Source organism: Madurella fahalii, assembly GCF_045866475.1.
Source record: "Madurella fahalii IFM 68171 DNA, scaffold_3, whole genome shotgun sequence".
In the NCBI taxonomy this organism is placed as follows: Eukaryota; Fungi; Ascomycota; class Sordariomycetes; order Sordariales; genus Madurella; species Madurella fahalii.
The window spans coordinates 3037457-3055223 of record NW_027263973.1 but is presented as its reverse complement, the minus strand read 5'-3'; the positions used below and the strand labels follow the sequence as shown (position 1 = coordinate 3055223).

Here is a 17767-nt window from a genome sequence, read left to right as displayed (position 1 = left end):
GACACGTAACCAATGATTCGGGGACGAATCACACCTCCAACCCCAAAGCCACCACTGAGAGTCTACCCAACCACCAAGCTCCCCTCAAGCCTCAGATCCCGACTACTGGCCCCGACCCAGACGCGATACGTCCCCCTCCTCAGCCGCCACTGCTGGGCCACCACATCCCAGACGCTCAGGTCGCGCCTCGTGAGCTCAAACACCACCTCCCTCGCCTGGCCCGGAACAAGCGGGCCGACCCTGACAAACCCACGGAGCTGTCTGAGGGGCGCATGGGGATCCGAGCCCCCGTCGTCGTCCCCACCCGCGGCTGCCTGGCCCGCGCCGGGGACGCCGACGTAGAGCTGGGCGACCTCGGCGCCGTCGACGGCGCCGGCGTTGGCCACGGTGCACCGCACGACTGCCACGACCTCCCACAGCTCCGGGTGGCCGCCCTGGGCGACGGGGACGTCCCGGTCCGGGTACTCGGGCGGCGCGGGGTCGGCGGCGACCAGGGCGGCCGACAGGCGCGAGTAGGCGAAGTCGGTGTACGACAGGCCGAAGCCGAACTCGAAGCGCGGGGTGACGTTGCGGCGGTCGAAGGAGCGGTAGTCGATGAAGACGCCCTCGGAAAAGTTCGACTCGGGGAACGGGTCGAACGAGACGGTCGAGTTGAGCAGCGCCGCCGGGCCGTAGTCGGACTCGGACCGGGCGACGGTGTAGGGGAGTCTGCCCGAGGGGTTGACGTCACCGTAGAGGATGGCGGCGAGGCTGTGGCCGGATTCTTGGCCCGGCAGGCCGGCGAAGAGGGCGGCCGTGATGTTGGGGTGAGTGATCCACGCGTCGACGGTGCGGATGCCTTGTTTGGTATGTAACATCAGTATTCTGGGGGGATAAAAAGAGGTGAAGAGAGCAGCAGAGCGGGTGATTCACCTGCGGAGTGGACCACGACGATGGTGTTGGCGCATTTGCCCGCTACGTTGAGGACCAGCCTGTCGCTGAACTCGTCGGTTAGACTGACCCGATCGAAGCTCTCTGACGCGTAGGCGTTGATGAAGACCAGGCAGGCGTCGGCATTGACGTAGGGGGTGGGGTCGTCCGAGTAAAAATCCCAGCGGAGGATGCCCCTGTCTTTGATGACGCGCTCTTGAAGGGCTTGGAAGGGGGAGACCACGTAGGGAGGTGTGCCACCGCCGGATCCTCCGGCTGTGATGAGCGTGCCGTTGAACGTGTTCCAACCGAAATTGTCCTTGTAGCCTCCGCCGTAGCGGTCGCGGTTCTGCCAGGGACTGGCCTTGACGGTCGCGTCGTAGCCGTAGACGCAGAGGAACTTGGGCTTTTTGAACGGGAGCGTGTTGTTAACGTTCTTGACGAGGACCGTGCCGGCGGCGCCGATGTTCTCAATTAACTTGGCGTGATCCTCCTGGACGTCGACGGGAAGATGTTCCTCCATATTAGAGTAGATGGCTGGGGGCGGGTAAGCGTTCTCTTGGTGTAGATAATACCAAGATGCGAGGATGCGGGTGGCCATATCGCTAATTCGCTCGTCGCTCACTGATCCGTTATGCACCGCCTGTGTGAGGTTGTCTCCCCAGAAGCCGGCATTGGGCATGACGAGATCCAGGCCTGCATTGGCCGAGGCCACGCCGGACATCTGACCGTCCCAATCGCTGACGACGAAGCCCTCGAAGCCGAGCTCGGTCTTGAGGATGCCGTTCAGCAACTTGGAGTTCTGACATGCGTACGAGTGGTTGGCGCGCTGATAGCTGCACATGACTGCGCCGGCTCCCTCACGCAGGGCGTCCATGAAGGGAAAGGCGTACAGCTCGTGCAGGGTGCGGTCGTCGACGTTGGCGCTGATGGCATCACCCATTGAAGTCCACCGACGGCGGAACTCTTGTTCGTTCAGTAGCCAGTGCTTGGGTGTGGCAATCACACCGGCATCCTGGATACCGCGCGTGATGGCACCCATGCCGGCGCCGGCGAGATAGGGGTCGTTGCTCAGACCCTCCCAATTCCGACCGCCCTTCGCGACACGGCCGATAGGGCCAGCCACAGGGGCCAGCGCGACATTGATCCCTTTGCCGTAGAACTCACTTCCCAGGGCCCGGCCATACTGGTACATGAGATCCCGGTCAAAGGTGGCGGCCACATGAATTCCGGCTGGGAAGGCGGACACGAACTCTTGCCCGCGGATACCGTCAGGCCCGTCGGCGAAGCATAGTGGTGGCACTCCAAGACGTGGTACCTCACCAGTGTTGCCGACGCAGATGCCCGGCCAGCCACGGGTGATGTTGACTTTCTCCTCGACCGTCATCTGCGAGACCAGCCCGCGAGCATGGCCGTAGGCGGCGGTCCACCGGGAGCTGGTGGAGCCATTGCCGGTTGCTTCGGGGCCAAGTTAGCGCGCCGGTCCGGAGGAGAAGTTGCGGCAGCGAAGGAAAGCAAAGCATTACGGGATGGATAAACCGGCGGACTTCGGCCGTAATATGGAAGCTCAGATGCTGCATTCTGGGCCCCTGCAGCATTTGGGCCGGCTTGCATCGAGCAAGCAGCGCAAAGTGCTGTGACTGCTGTTTTCGTGCTGATAACAACCTGCTCCGCTGTGTCCCGCGAGCCCCGGAAGCCGAGAGGCAGCTTATTGTAGGCGCTTTTCAGGTAGTCCATGATGACATTCTACTTTCGCATAGGAGATTTCTCTTTCGAACGTCAAACGCTGCTTTTGTTGGTTGGTAAAATCGAGGGCGCTGCGGGCCCGACAGCCTGGTTTACTAAACCGGGTCCAGGGCATGCAATCCCGACGCACCGGGACGTGCGACCCGCACCAATCGAATTGTTGGGGCTTGCTGTTGAACAAGGCGCGGGTCGTTGCGCGCCCATGGCCGTTCCAGAGGCAAGAAGCGGAGTTGACGCTGTTAAGCCCCAATCGTTCATCTAAACTCGAGTAAATCTTAACTGTAATGGATCTTCTCCATCCGGATCCTTGGACGAACCCGTGGATTCGACGTTTTGTTCTGTTGAAACATCGGGCTGGGGTCTCGGCGGGCTGTTCCGTATGGATACAGCCTGCCTAGTCGGCCTTACTCAGGATGACACCTCTTGCCTGACTCGTCACAGAGCGGCGACCAGGGTCATACATGCATTCTGTTTAAAACTCAGATCAAACTTGAGATTTGCTTATGGCTAGTGTTTTCCTTTTTGGTTCTCTTCTTTTCGTCTCGCGCTGGTCGTTGCGCACAAAAAAGAAAGAAAAAAAAAGGAAAAGAAAAAAAGAAAGAAAGAAGGAAAAAGAAAAACAAAAAGAAAAGAAGAAAAATGGTGGGAAAGTGGTTATGGTGGGGGTAACCAATGAGAACTGCAAACTGAACAAATCGCTCCTCTCGAGCTGAGCGCATTGATGAGAGTGCGTCGGAAAATAAAGCGCGGGACGATGATTGTCCGGCTCTTGCGTCGCCCCGTCCTCTCATATCGTGCCGCGCCGCCAATCCGGGTCGCGAGGAGAGCTGCACAGGGCGGCGGAACGTGACACCACCCCCCTCAGTGCTCAAATTACCTTGCGGAGGTCAGGGCTGGTTGATGGCCGAAAGGCAGGCACGCCGTTAATAATGGAACTTAATCTGCAAGCCGCAACACACCTGCATCAACATAGGGAACCTCGCAGTCCCTACCCTTTTCCCGTTGCGCTAATTATTCGCTGTCGGCAGACGCGTCATGTGCGCGCTGCGTTTTAGTGAATGTCAACGACCCTTTTGACCATATTTGGTCACGACACCGAGTAACTGCATCGCGTGATACGGGCAAGGTTAGCAAAGCTGCTCGCTGTGATGAAGGAATCCGGAGACCTGGGGGGCGTCTGGCCAAAGAAACACCGGCGGCACGAGACCATTTCTCGATGATTCCAAAAGGCGGATGGGCTGGATGCCCAGCCGGCTGAGGCTCCACGCCAGCGAGCCCGACAACAAATTTTGCGCAGATTGGCAACATCCAGACTTCCATCCTCCGATGATCCCTCCCTTTCTCGCTGCTAGTTGACCCCCACTAATTACCAGCGCCACGGATATTTGCCAGGGAAGTGCCACGAGGCCACGACATATCGCCGGGTTTCAGCCCTGAAATGAAGCCCTGTCAAGAGTATCCACACCTGACGCCTTGCTTCTTGCTTTCGCCGACAATGGGATGATGATGACCTATTCCCACCGGAAGGCTTCGGATACATCGACTCGCTCAGGCTGCTCACCTGCTGCGCTGCTGTGCCCTCCTTTTACCTGGTCTGCAACCTGCAAGGGACTTGCTGGAGCAACGGCAATTGAGAAACCAATCGATGTGTCACCGTCTCAGTATGCAGCCGGGTCCAACTCGGCTGCACATAAGGTATTAAAGGACCCCGTTGTCTCTGCCAGACCAGAGCTTGTAACTGCTCGGCAAAGACGTGCTGCGGGCTGCTGTCTTGACCTGTCACACTCGATAACATCACTGGCTCTCTGCTGGTTCTCCTTGGCAGCCGAGGTCTTGCTGCGGACCGCCGGCTTTGCTTACATAGGATGCCTTGAGTATGAAGGTAAAATCGCGGTGCAACGAGGACGTGAGGGGCTTTGCCATGGAAATTTTCAGGGGCTTCCCATGGCAGTGGAGGTCAGATGTCTGCCCACGCCAAACCAGAAAGGGTTAAGCTTCAGGAACAGCCGCTTGATTGGATCGCGGAAGGCCTGGCCGACCCGTGTTGGTGGGACGGGAAGGCCGCGGCTGTTGCCCGTACATGTAGGGGGTGTGAATAGCCAAAAAGAACGGTCGAGGGAAACTGGACTTTCTGACACTGAACTGTCACCCCCTGAATGCCCGAATATCCCGCTGAACACGCCTGATCTTCTACACTAGTGTTAGTGTGCTTCCACGGGGGATTTGATTTCGGTACTTCGGATTGGCAAAGGCCCAGTATAAACGAGTGGCACTCGGCAGCTAGTATAATTACTGAACGTCAGGCCGCTTCGCGTACCCAATCGGGGCCGGCACCCCTGTCGGATTAGCAAGCGTAATCGGAGATCGCCTTTCCTTTGATAGGAGTTATTTAGGCCTAAGTGCCGTGATCGCCGGATGTAGCCCTCTGTTGCCGGCCATTGAAATCACTTCTCCGGTGTTTGTGCGTCTCATTCGTTTGCGCGCCACCTGAACTCGACGGCCGTTGTGGCTATCCAACAATGGAACATGCAAGATGCGGGGATGCACCGTTGGACATCTTTGCCGCCCGTGCATAACGGTTGGGCAGCCGTCGAGAGCCCCCTGCTTTCGTCCAAGGTGCATACCCCGAACCAATGGACTGTAGAGCACATTCATTGACACCCATCATTGCGTCGCGCCGCAGGCTGCCGTTTGCTAATATTGTTGTAGAGGACGAATCCAAGAGTCGAGATTTGGGAGTGGTTGGCGTTAGCGGCAAGATCGCCTGCGATGATCAGAGGTGTGGGGAGCCCGCTGCAATTCCAGTGATTGCCCGGCGCCGCAATGCTGCTGGCTTGTACTCGCACTTGGTAATTTTCCTTCCCGTCGTCAGAGACACATAATCTGACTGCGGGCAATCCTGAGCTCGAGTTCAAGGGGGGAAACCCCGCAGTGTGCGAAAGGGCGCGTGTGCGCCAATGCGCCAGGGGCACGTGTGACAGAACCGCCAACGACCCCCCCGCAACCACTTGGAGCGTTTGCCCCCGGCCTTCCGTCGAGGCCGGCGCGACCCGAGGACGCAGCCACGGCGGCCAGAAGCGAAGATGGAAGTTGCAGGCGAGATGAAATCCTTTTGGTGCTGTCGGGCGGACCCTAATCTGCAGGTGCTAAACGGACCAGAAAAAGAAAAAAGAAAAAAAAACATGTCTTGGTAGGAACATGTCGTTCCTATCAGCCGTTCTGGGTCCGTTGATTCAGGCTGCAAGAGACTGAACCTACTGTGACATCCCTACATTCTGCTCCTGCGGTAATGCAATGCAATGCTTGAGAACAGTCCTGTCTCGGACGGCAGGGCGTACCAGGCGCGCAACGCCATGGCGGGCAATTGACCGAATGGGGAGGCACTGACCAGTCGTCTTTCTTTTTGTTCCGTTTCCAAAATTTCTTCTTTTCGGCCCCTTGTTGATGTGCTGCATGTACGCCCCCCGTTCCTGCCCCGCTCGCTCCCAAAGCCAATGAGCGCGCGCCTGTCGTCTCATTTTCCAGGAGACCCCCATGAGCGCACGGCCGGGTTCTGCTCCAAAGCAACTCGGAGAGTGGAGAGAGCTTGTTCCTTGCCAAACATCCTGTGACCCCCTTGCCGTTATTGGTCCAGAATTGGCCAATCGTGGTCCCCCAAACCCCGGATGCGTCCATTCCCTAGATGCACTCCCTTCCGCGGTTTGACTCCTGGATCCTGGATGACCTCCGCTCTTTCAGGTGAAAGCGTGCGCGACCTTCCCTGGCTCGCTCTCTCCTCGTCCGTTCCCCAGATCCAAAGTCTGGTCCGATCGCAATCCCAGGCCACCCTCGCGTTTCCCGGAACTTACACTTTGGGTCTTGAGAGTGCCCTTGACATTCACTCATTTTCGCCAATTTCCCTTTCTTTTTTTCGCTTCGTCCACTCGTTTTTTCCGGCCGCGGTTCCCGTCCGCCGCAACAACCTTTCCATTCATTTCGAATCATTCAGAGCAAGAAACAGAACCGACGCAAGACCGTCACAACCTCGACGCACGGCACCACGCACCCCGGTGACGACCCCGATCATACCCACGCTCGTTCAAATCCTTAGGCAAACCGATCCTCTCGCATCAGACATACGACCGACCGAGGTCTGCCGCTAGCTTTGCAAGGGATCGTCCGCGGAACTGTGCATCATTCCAGTGATACAGTCAAACAGAGCCCATATGGATTGTGCGCCGCTTACCGAATCACGCGCTTGATGCTTATCGGCACTTCATTTTGAGTTACCTAGTCTAGTTGGTCGAGAAGTCTGGCCCTTTTGAGGGCATTCCCCTTGACCAGATCTTGGGCGCTGGCTGGGAGATCTGGACGCTATTTTGCCAGGACTCCTAGACACCGACAGGGTCACCCTCAGTAAGTGACCCATATCCTTTTCCGACCAAGAGATCGATGTTCCCGGACCTGTTTCAGCTTCTCCTTCCGCAACATAGGGAGCTATGGGATTGTACGCAAGGCTGTTCACACCACCCTCCACCCTGTTCGTCACAGACACCGGGACAGCTTTGCCGCGCCTGCAATTTTCAGGAACCTAGGCTGTAGTTTGGTGCTGACCTCTCAATCTAGGCTTCTCAATTTCCCGCTAATTCGAAGATTTTTCGCTTTCGACTCGAGTCGCCATGAATCGGTTCAGGACGAAGAAGAAGGCGAAGGATGATGCCTCGACCGGCCGCTCGAGCGAAGACTCGGAGCAGTCTTCGTTGCCGTTCAAGGTCTTCAGTAGGGGAAAGAAGACACAGCAGGAGGAGGTCAAGAAAGAGTTTGACCTATCCACTGCTCTGCCTTCAAACGACGACTTCCGCACGAGCTTGTTGATGTCCAACTTGTCAGCCCGGTTCTCCATGCTGAGGGAACAGGACGATCCGAATACAAAGATCGGCAAAGCTAGCGATGACAGCGTACTCTACCCAAAACGACAGTCCCGGCTGGCTGACTTTGGTTTCGTTGGCGGTTCCAACGGACTGACCGACATCGCCGAGGTCGAGTCCATCAAGACCTCTCCGTTTCTTCGCACTGATTCATTCGCTTCTGACGAAGCCGAGAAGAGTGGGAGCGTCTTGACCCGTGCCAAGCCCACTGAGGGCAACAACCTCTTTGGCGGGAGGCAGAAAATTTACAAGATACCGGCTGGGTCGAAAGGTTCTGGAGGTGGCATGATAGGCAGAGCACTATACGATGATGATGTTGCAATGTCGGCTTTTCAGCGGTGGAGGCAAGAGGAGAAGGCGAGGTCTCTCGAGGATCACAATAGCAGTACGTCAGAGGACGAAGCCGAGCAGATTCGGCCAGAGTCCCCACCTCCCGTCGGCTACAACCGAAATCGCGAGACATCGTCGACCACATCCTCAGCTTCCATCGCGGCCCGCAATTCTACGGCGGCAACATCCATCACTTCACAAGCAGCCTGGACCGTCAAGGACGGGCAATCGCCTACTTCCGCCACCGCTCCCGCCCCTGAACGGATGGTTACCCGAACGCGGCGCCTCTACGAGCAATGCCTCGTACAGGATCCGCAGGACCAACAAACCTCGGCGTTGTCGCGCATCGAAAACTTAACTCGTCAGAGGCTGTTCAACACCCGTGCGCCCGATCTGTCCACGGGCTCCACATCGCAGGCTAGTGCCAGCAACAGCCGCACTATACTGACGAAGGCAAGCGCTCCCAATCTGAGGTCGGCGAGTCCCACCACCATGAGCGCTTCCCCTGGTGCTCTGGATTTGGGGTCCAAGGTCCAGGCGGACACCAAGCACAGTCTCGGTGGCGTACCGCCCTTAAGTCCCCCCCTTAGCGAGGCTGGTGAGCAAACGATACTACCCATCCTCCCGAACGACATGGGGAAGGCGACAGCGATGGGCTTGTTCCAGAAGCCACAGCACTCCTACGACGAGTCCCAGTATGTCCAACGCCAGCTTCAGCTTCGACAAGGCCGGGAGGCACCAACACAGAGGCCCAGCACGGAATCCAACGCCGAGAGCGCTTCACAATCACAGAATCACGAAGCAATACCGGCCACCGGGACTCGACTAGGAATACAAGACGATAAACTGCCTCCGACGCCGCTTACAGACAGGGAATCTCCAACTGTTAGCGCCCCGAACCCGACAGCCCTGTCAGCACCTCCTGCAGTCAACGTTGAGCGACCATCTGATGAGGACCACCCTGCATTCAGGCAATCCGCGATGCCGACAGCTCTCCCAGTTAGCGCCACGGCTAACGATGGGCCTTCAACCAGCTTGAGGCCCAAGCCTTCAGTGGACAAATCGCAGCAGCTGTCTCCGCTTGACTCTCCAACCCTCGGCCCGACGACGGGTCTCAGCGGTATGGTTCGTCAGCATCTCCGCATGGAGAGCATGGATTCGTTTATGGATCAAGATAGCACGAGGCCGCAATCAAATTTCAACCCCGGCTCTGGCCCATCCGTTGCGAGTGAGCAAGGGTCTAATTTGAGTCCATGGCTGCCGCCGGATCAGGATTGGACTCGCTCCTACTACGGCAATGGTCCCCAAACGGTGTTGGACAAACCGGCCGGAGGGATTCAGCACAAGGATGAGTCCGTAGATGGCAAAGTGCCAGACCGCTCTAGCAACACCACCGACGAGGCGGACGAGTTCGCCAGCCAACTTGCCGAGGCTCGTCGCCGCGTCAGAGAAAAGCTGACCTCGTATGTTGAGACGGACAGCAGCAGAGCTGCTTCCCCGGATCTCTCTGCTCAAGTTCCTTCAAATCCACTGGGGATTGGCATGCTCAAGCCGAAGTCGAGCAAAGGTTCGCTCGTCGATCGGTCACGAAACATGCCTGGTCAATCCAGGGGTCTCAAGATCTTAGGTATTGGCGCAGGAGCGATGTCTAGCCCACCGCAATCGGCAAAGCAGTCTGTTGACGAGAAGGAGGCACCAATCTTGGAGACGATGAGGGAAGAAGCTGCGAAGGAGGATGCCCCTATATCGGGGGCCGGTGCGCACAGCGAATCGACCGCTTTGCAGGATAAGGACGAAGACAGCACTACTCATCCGGGTTTGAGGGCCTTCAGACAAGCTCGGCGGGAACTGCAAAAGCGGAAGGAGCTCGAGTCATTAGCTCGACATCAGGTCTCGCAAACCTCGCAATCCGCGGGGCGGTTTGAGGATGCAAACGTCCCCCCACCTCCACCCAGAGCCGACCGCGGGCCGAGGCAACGGACGCCGAGCCGGGAGAGAAAGCCGCCTCCCATCACATACAGGCAGCGTGCCCCCAGCGACGAGCGCGGCCACAGCTCGCCGGCTGCGCAGAGACACTCCGACGGACGTGACAGGAGTGGCTCGGAAACCAGCGGTGGCCGTTCGGGCAGCAGGCCGCCTCGGCTGAGGACCAACACAAACACGGGGCCGCAGGAACAGCTCGCGCCTGGCAATTCCAGACCGCCCATGATGCGCTCTCCCGGTCTACCCGGGACTGACATCAAAGGGTCACCCATCATGCCGCCATATCCGTACCCCAATCGTGGGGCTCCGTCGCCCGCTCCTTCACCTCATCCCGAATGGTCGAGATCGGCCGGGAACCTCGCCGTCTATACTGGCCGCCCTGGCTTTGACCCGCATTCCGGCCAACCTTCGCCAATCTCGCCGATGGGCCTACCCTCTCCATCTCCCCTAGCCATGGGGACTACTAGCTCACCCGTCGGCACCCCGACGTCGATAGGGCCGCGGCCTCGACGATCCTCGGCATCGCAATCACCAGCACTAGGACCCGGTGTTATCCCCCAACCGACGAGACGACCCGTCGACAAGAGAGATATTTCGGAGCCGACGCTTATGACGTCGACGAGCCGCATTCCCACCATGAACCTGCCCCACCAGCCTCCGCACCCTAGTCAGCCACCGCCCGTGATTCCAGACCGAGGTCGCGGGTTAAGGTCACGGTCGAATAGCCGTGGCCAAGGCGCCGCACCTCCGGTGCCTCCCATCAATCCCCGTCGCAGGCGTGAGGACTCGGGTACGCTTCCCCTGTACGACGAGGGAATGATGGCTCCTCGGCTGCCGTTTGCCAGCCAGGCGAACAACAGCACATCCACCCTTGACTTGGAAGAGAATCGGAGCGCGTTCTCGGTCAGTGACGACGACAACACTAGTAAGCCAGACCAGCGGCGACGACTGCAAAAACCCAACCCGAATGCGCAAATGTCCGGTACCCGGTTCTTGGAGAAAGGCAGAGATAATAGCCCGCCATTCATAGCCAAAGGCCCGCCAGCGAGCCGGACCGTAGCGACTTCAGGTATGCGGAGTAACACGGGCATGGGTGTTCCCGGCGGCATGTTTTGAGCTCAAAAGGCTCGCGGTTTCTCCAAACCCGGTTTACTCGGGCTCTATAATCACCACACCGCTTCCCTTCTACTTGACTATATTCTTGCACTCTTTGTTCTGGGGAGCTTGCTTCCCCCGCATTTCATCAGGACGACAGGTTTGGAGGGCAGGCGCGGCCGTTCTACTACTACTACATGAGGTTATGAACTAAGATACCTCCTAGACTTGTGCGCGGAGTGAAGGTGGTTCTGTTTTCTATCATTGTTTCTTTTTTCTTGTGTGTATTTGATTAGGACTGGATGGGACTGGCTTTGAGATGCCGGAATTTTGAGGTTGGGTGAATACCCCGAAGAACAAGAGAAGGCTGAATGCTATCCTGGCCCATTCGCTTCTTTGGGGCCGGCCTGGGAGATTTGTACTATTTAGGTCCGGTGTTTGGTGGAAGGTGGTGTACTATACTACTATATTAGGGTTTACAACACTTGGGGTACGGTAGCTATCTAGCTAGTTGTTGGGGAAAGAATGCAGAAATACCATCAGCCTGGCCACTCGGTTGCTCGGTCATCAGCCAGGAAATGCATACGGTATTGTATCGTGACGGTGTGCCCTAGTGGGTGACGACCGTTGTGGGAGAGGCTTGTTTCGGGATGGACGGGCCGGAAGATGGGAGGCGAACCGAGGTTTTGCCAGGTGACAAGGGCATTGGACGGGTGAGTGAGGGGGTCGTGTCCGTCCTGCCAGATTAGGACTCTGAATGGATATATTGAGGTGTTCTGTCCCGGTATTTTTGGGGAGGACGGAAGAAAAGTCGTCAGTTCCTAAATCAACTCAAATTTGCGTTGCCCGGTCTTTGTCCGCAACGCCATCCTTGCTGTCAACCAACCCCGCCTCCTTCTGTCACCGGTGTCAAGTGAGAGCGTCGTACCTTGCAAAATGGCTTTCATCCGTCCTTTTGAGCCCAGGGATACAGAGAATGCGAAGCACATTGTACGTTCCTCTTTCTTCTTTCTTCTTTCTTTCTATGCCGATCCCAATCCAGTTGAACGCTGCGCCGAGTCTATACTCATATTCCTTGGCTGTACTTGCTACCTTAATCACCCACCGACCATGCCCCTCCCGCCTAGCTTCCCCCCCTATCACCGCTCCCCCATATGTATACACCCTGTACACCCTCCTTAAAAAAAAAAAAAAAAAAAAAAAACAACAACATGGAATCTGAACCGGAGAGGACAAATAATTAAATAATTAAAAACTTCCTCCAACAAACAGTGCCGCGCCACCCTGCCCCCTTCGCTCGCCCGCTCCCCGGCCGCCGTCACAATCGCCCCTTACCTCTGGACCCTCCCCTTCACGCACCTCTTCCCGCGCAACTGCTTCGTCCTCGACGACGGCGCCGGCAACGCCGTCGGCTACGTCATCGGCGCCCCCGACGTGTTCGCCCTGGCCTCCGAGTACCCGCGGTACGTGGGCGAGGTGCTCGGCAGCGAGACGGGGCGCGCCGAGGTGCCCGTCCCCGCGCAGCTGGGGGAGCGGGAGGCGTGGTGGATCACGACGGGGACGGGGACGGGGACGGGGACGGGGACGGATCGTCTTGGGGAGCGCGAGGTGAACGGCGCGTGTCTGGCGCAGCTGGCCTACAAGGTCGAGTGGCTGGTTCTGGAGGGCGTGGAGGGCAAGATGGAGCTTGTGCAAGGGTGGCGGGCCATGATGCATATCGATCTGTTGGAAGGGTGGCAGGGCCAGGGGTGGGGGCGGAAGATGATTGACAGATTTGTCGAGGCTGTCCGTAGCAGTGGGTGTGACTATGGGAAGGGCATCCAGATTGGCGTTGCCGGGGAGAATACCAAGGTTTTGGGGTTCTATGAGAAGTGCGGGTTTAGGATCTATCACGGCGGGGAGAGGGAGGGAAATGTGTGGATGGTGAAGGATTTGTAGGTTGTTGTGGAAGGAGGGCCATTTGGGAGGATTATAAGGGTTTGCCTGATTTGGTACCAATCGCTGGCGAAGATGGAAGTGACTGCGGACAAGGTCGGCGTGGTTCTCACGACACAGTACCTCAATAAGTACTCCCTACACCTGTTTCTGGCCCAAATTTGTACTTGTTGCAAAATTTGAGCATAGAGGCAGGCGCGCAGGGGTTAGGCCACGGGTGCCAGATTCTTGACAGCGGGAATCCCAAGCTTTCTTCAAGTCGGATAGTCCCCGGTAGTAGCTCGGGGCGTTACAGAACAGGCCAATGCCAGACTTGCTTTTGGCCATGTCACGGTCGTCAATAAATACTGGACACTGGTTATGTTGCCTCAAACCATGTACAGTTCGCCCGGGCAAGCGCTAGAGCAGCTCCCTGATCATTGCACTCGGTGAAAAGCTAGACAAATTGATTCTGTTCGATGACTCTTGGAGAGCGATTGGGGTTAATATTACCCACCCACTACTAGCCTCGGAGCGTGTGATAAGAAGGTTATGGTTACATCCGCCATCACTAGGGTACTATGTGCGCAAAGTGTCATGGCGACACGGGTTTCTGACAATCCTGTCCAGTACAGTCAAGCAAAGGCTTTGAAACTAATTACTAGTATATACATATTACCGTGGTACCACCCGGCTGTGTATCTACTTGAATAACCAAGCATCCCCATGGTATCAAACATACCTGAATCATGAATCACCAAACGATGATATGTGGCGAAAGGTGACCAAAGTCTTCCGTAGTCACACTCTCATGCTAGACAACCTCGGCCCGCTGAATCAGAACTGAGGTGAGTAAGCCAGTGACGCCACAGCAGCCAGGTCCTGCACCGCCGACATCCGCGGCAGGTATGACTTCAAGAAGCAGTTCCCATGGTGCATCGGGAGAACCGTCGTAAGGTTCGCGTTGAAGTGGACGCCGACGCATGTGTTATTGCGGGAAAACTTGTTGAACATGGCGCAGGCTCCGATGCAGTCGTCAAAGGAGTAGGTCGTCATGGCCGTGATGTCCACACCCGGCCCAATGTAGTCCATCATGCAGCTCACGTCGAAGCCCCAAGAGGACGTCCCAAAGGTCACGACCTGTCGGTTCATGGATATCCTGCCGCAATCGAAGCTGATTACCCCTCGTCTCGGCACCGTAATAGCCACCGCTGCTGTGATTCCTCCAGCTTCAGAGGTTGGCGTGGGGCCCAGCCCAGACCCGCCGCTCGTGGGTATCATCATGATTGTTGTCGTCGCCATGGAAACGGTTGCGTCTGAGGCAGCTTCCCTATTTTTCACCTAGTTAGTTTCCATGTATACCAATGATACCCGGCGAAGCAGCAACTGGCATACCTCCGTGCGTTGGCAGCCGCCATCGAACCCCCGACTCCTCCACCAATGGTCGCGATCAGAATCACCACGGCTAGGGATACGACAAGAACGAAGGTCGGGCGTCGCAGGCCCCATATCGTCTGTTCTGGCGGACGCTCAACCTCCTCTTTGGTTTTGTGTATGTAGAACTCGTACATGCTCCCCGGCCTGTCCCGGGGAGGATGCGGATGCACTGGTGGCGGTGTCTGAATTCTTCCTTGACGGCGAAATATGTGCGACAGCGACTTCACCGGCCCCGACACGACCTCTGGGGCATCCATCCTGTGCACCAGGCCGGGAAGGCGACGTCAGCCGTCGGCCGTCGGCGCCCGCGCTGTTTGAATGTGTCGTCGCCGCCCAGGGCGATAGTTCGCGTGTCACTAAGAGAACGAAACTAGTGGTGTCATGATGGCTGTCGTGGCTGGAGAACTGGGAACAGCTAGGCAATCAGGGATATTCCATACCAGGGTGGGAGGCATCGAGCTGAAATTCGAGTGGGAACCCGACCCGCGGCATTGAGCATGTTCTGCGATTCGAACCCGGAGTTCGTGCTGATGATGCACTTGCCCCGGTATGACGGATCCTTCGAGAGCTAAGTTGGCATCTGATAGGCTCAACCATGTCGGTAACCCGTGCTGATGGGGGCACGGCATGAAGCTTGGGTAGATCGGCTTGTTTGATCCGAGCCGGCCCACGGACCTGGTCGGACTTGGCTTCGAAATTTGGTGGAAGAGAGCTCCTGTAGGTCATTAAAAAGGGGGATCCGGGGCTCGGAGCGTTTTGCGATTGATGGAGAAGCATTTTGCGAGGGTTCCGGCTTTTCGTTCGACTTGGCCGCTCCTATCTTCTCGTTGGTTCAGTGGTACCCCTTTAGTTGGAACTTCAGCGCACCCGTTTCTCCCCTTTTTTATACAAGGCAGTCGCTGATTCCGTTCAATTGTCCTCGATGGAGGATGCAGAGAAATTGAGAATTGGGTGTCTTAGTCTTGTCACACATTGGCATTTTGATCATCACGAATATTCCGGCGACGAATTTTCTTAATTAATTAGTGGCAACTCCGGCTTCTTGAGGAATGCAGCTTTTTCGAGACCATCATTCCCGTCAGAGCGACAAGGAGATAATCCTAATATGGCAATTCAAGTGCGCCATGGAGGCTTGCGTTTGACACCGTACTTGATGAGACGCATCTCGACCAGAGATGTAATAATGGGAAGCTCGGGATCGACAGAAGCAAAATTCTCCCCTACACGAAAGGTGGAAACTAATTCAAACCGCCAACTAATTATGCAATACGCATCGCCGCCCAAGATGAAATCAGCTAGTAATTACTGGCTTATACAGTAGCCCCCTCTCACGAAGTCCTCCTCATCCCATTCACCCCATCAGCCGCCTGCTTCGCGCCGCCCACCTCCACATTAACATATCTCACCAACCAGGTGACCTCCCTCCCCCTGTGGCCATCGCAATTCTTGCACCCCTTGCGCGCCATCTCCAGGGCGACCAGACCAAGATTCATACCATTCCTATGAGCGCCTGGGGTGGTAACATTCGTCAGACCCAGGCCGGTCCAGCTCAGGCGCTTGCCTCCGCCGCCGGCGCCGGAGCCGCCCCTCCTGGCCTGCGACGCGGCGTGGTAGTTGCTCATGGCGGCGATCTCGCGCTTCTCGGCGCAGTCGCGGTCGACGGTCATGACGCTGTCCAGGACGCTGCTCTGAACCGCAGCGCCAGTGCGCATCTGGGCCGGGAAGAGAGCGGTGAGGTATTCTTCCATCGTCAGGCCAGAGTATGATGGCACGGCTCGGTGGCCGGCTGGTTTACGTGGGGAGGTGGGGGGCGCGTTGGTGTTGTTCATGATGAAGACGCCGCCGCAGAAGCGGCCGTCCATGTTTTGTCTGACGCTTTGCAACACGCCCAATTGGGCAAAGGGGTCGTCGGTCATGGCGAAATGCTCGACGTGGATGCCTTGGTTGTCGTCTGGCACGTCGCTGGACGGATGGACCGGCTCAGGCTCGGTGTTGAGATTCCCGAGCGGCATGACAAACTCGCAGGCAGCAGCGCCAACGGTGTAAATCTCCAGCTTGGCGAGTTTCTCGGCCGTCACATCCGCGCAGAGCTGCGCCACAGCCTGAGACACAATGATGGCGCTGTCGTTGTGGGCAAGGACAACGCAGCGGTTCATCGAGTCGTCTAGCAGGGCGCATCGCATCTGCGAATACAAGTTCCTCCGCGCCTGGCTGGGGATGGGGATGCAGCGCTGGAGCATCACGGCGACCATGTCGAACGGCATCCCGTAGGTGCGTAGGCAGATGCACGTCATGGGTCGGCCAAAGAGACGTGACAATGCCGGAAGTGTCTGCCTGTGGCAATGGCGAGAGCTGGACAATGTCAGATCAAAGACGCGCGCGGAAGCCCCGCAAACAAGACAAAACATACCTCGTCCCCATACCACCGAGGAACATCCACTTCTCGTCGTCGGTCTCCTGCCCCATCATCCAGCCCTCGGACGCAGCGGCGTACTGGTACATCTGCTCCTTGCCGTTGACCACCCAGCACAGGGCCATGACCATGCCGGCGCAAGCGCAGACCCACGCCGCGAACACGGCGCCGGGCAGCACGAGCCAGAGCGGGACGGCCGTCAGCATCACGGCCATCTCCAGACAGGCCAGCAGCGTGTGCACGGCCATGGCGGCCCGGTCGGCCCACGACACGTGCTTGCGCTGGACCAGCATGGCCCAGCAGAGCGCCGGCATCATGCGCAGCATCTGCGTCAGCTCGTGCCGCGCCACCGTCCAGAGCGGCTGCTGCGAGCGCGGCGTGGTGCCGCACGCTCCGTCGCGCAGCGGCGGTATGTACGTCACGGGCGCTGCCACCGTCGGCATCATGATGGCTGGCTTCATCTTGGCCTGGGGGATCGTGGTTGGTGAGACCGCTGGCGATGGGGTCCGAGAGAGCCGGGGCATGGCCTAGGTGTCGAAAACGTTGGTGCAGGCCGGAACAGGTCCTAGGTAGGTGAGGTTGGGATGGCCCGGCCGAGGTGAGGGAGCGGCATGTTTGGATTGTAGCACAGCACTCTTGACGATGAAGCTTGTTATATCGTCAACAACACGCGTAGCTGATCGGAGTTTTCTGTTGTCAGCTTGTCTCATTCCAAGCCGTCGCGTGTGCTGTAGAGGAGCTCTCTATGCATTCTTCGGAGCGAAATGCGTCGATACGGCAAATAGCTAGCTGAGGCATGTGGGCAATTTCATGTTGACTGATATGTTGTGTGATGAGTTCCGGCCAGGCGCCCTCTGAAGGAGGGAGCAACGCGGAAAAGCCGTCGCAAGGGAGACTGGGCAGCATGTCAGTTCTCGGCTAAGGAGCGAAGCAAAGGCCGAGACTCTGCACGCCCCTAAACATGTTGTGCATTCCAGCAACGCGAAGCAGGCTTTTTGCGCCATCGAATGTCTCGACCTCTAACATGGCGATA

The 17767-nt window shown here is 57.5% G+C and overlaps 5 protein-coding genes across 5 annotated transcripts; 2 read left to right on the top strand and 3 right to left on the bottom strand.

The window, feature by feature from the left end:
- Window positions 1-62: 62 nt before the first annotated feature.
- Window positions 63-2646, bottom strand: MFIFM68171_06368 (beta-glucosidase; the record flags this gene model as incomplete). The annotated part of the gene is made up of 3 exons (XM_071061788.1): window positions 63-838; window positions 913-2367; window positions 2436-2646. The coding sequence occupies 3 exons, from the start codon at window positions 2644-2646 to the stop codon at window positions 63-65; spliced, it is 2442 nt and encodes an 813-aa protein (XP_070917889.1).
- A 4667-nt stretch (window positions 2647-7313) lies between these two features.
- Window positions 7314-10991, top strand: MFIFM68171_06367 (PH domain-containing protein; the record flags this gene model as incomplete). Its single annotated transcript, XM_071061787.1, has 1 exon — window positions 7314-10991. The coding sequence occupies one exon, from the start codon at window positions 7314-7316 to the stop codon at window positions 10989-10991; it is 3678 nt and encodes a 1225-aa protein (XP_070917888.1).
- A 915-nt stretch (window positions 10992-11906) lies between these two features.
- MFIFM68171_06366 (Acetyltransferase) lies at window positions 11907-12908 on the top strand (the record flags this gene model as incomplete). Its single annotated transcript, XM_071061786.1, has 2 exons — window positions 11907-11960; window positions 12243-12908. 2 exons carry the CDS (start codon window positions 11907-11909, stop codon window positions 12906-12908), a joined length of 720 nt encoding a protein of 239 aa, XP_070917887.1.
- Window positions 12909-13721: 813 nt separating this feature from the next.
- On the bottom strand, window positions 13722-14578 carry MFIFM68171_06365 (Apple domain-containing protein; the record flags this gene model as incomplete). The annotated part of the gene is made up of 2 exons (XM_071061785.1): window positions 13722-14214; window positions 14280-14578. 2 exons carry the CDS (start codon window positions 14576-14578, stop codon window positions 13722-13724), a joined length of 792 nt encoding a protein of 263 aa, XP_070917886.1.
- A 1071-nt stretch (window positions 14579-15649) lies between these two features.
- Window positions 15650-17258, bottom strand: MFIFM68171_06364 (uncharacterized protein; the record flags this gene model as incomplete). The annotated part of the gene is made up of 2 exons (XM_071061784.1): window positions 15650-16673; window positions 16732-17258. The coding sequence occupies 2 exons, from the start codon at window positions 17256-17258 to the stop codon at window positions 15650-15652; spliced, it is 1551 nt and encodes a 516-aa protein (XP_070917885.1).
- Window positions 17259-17767: the final 509 nt, after the last annotated feature.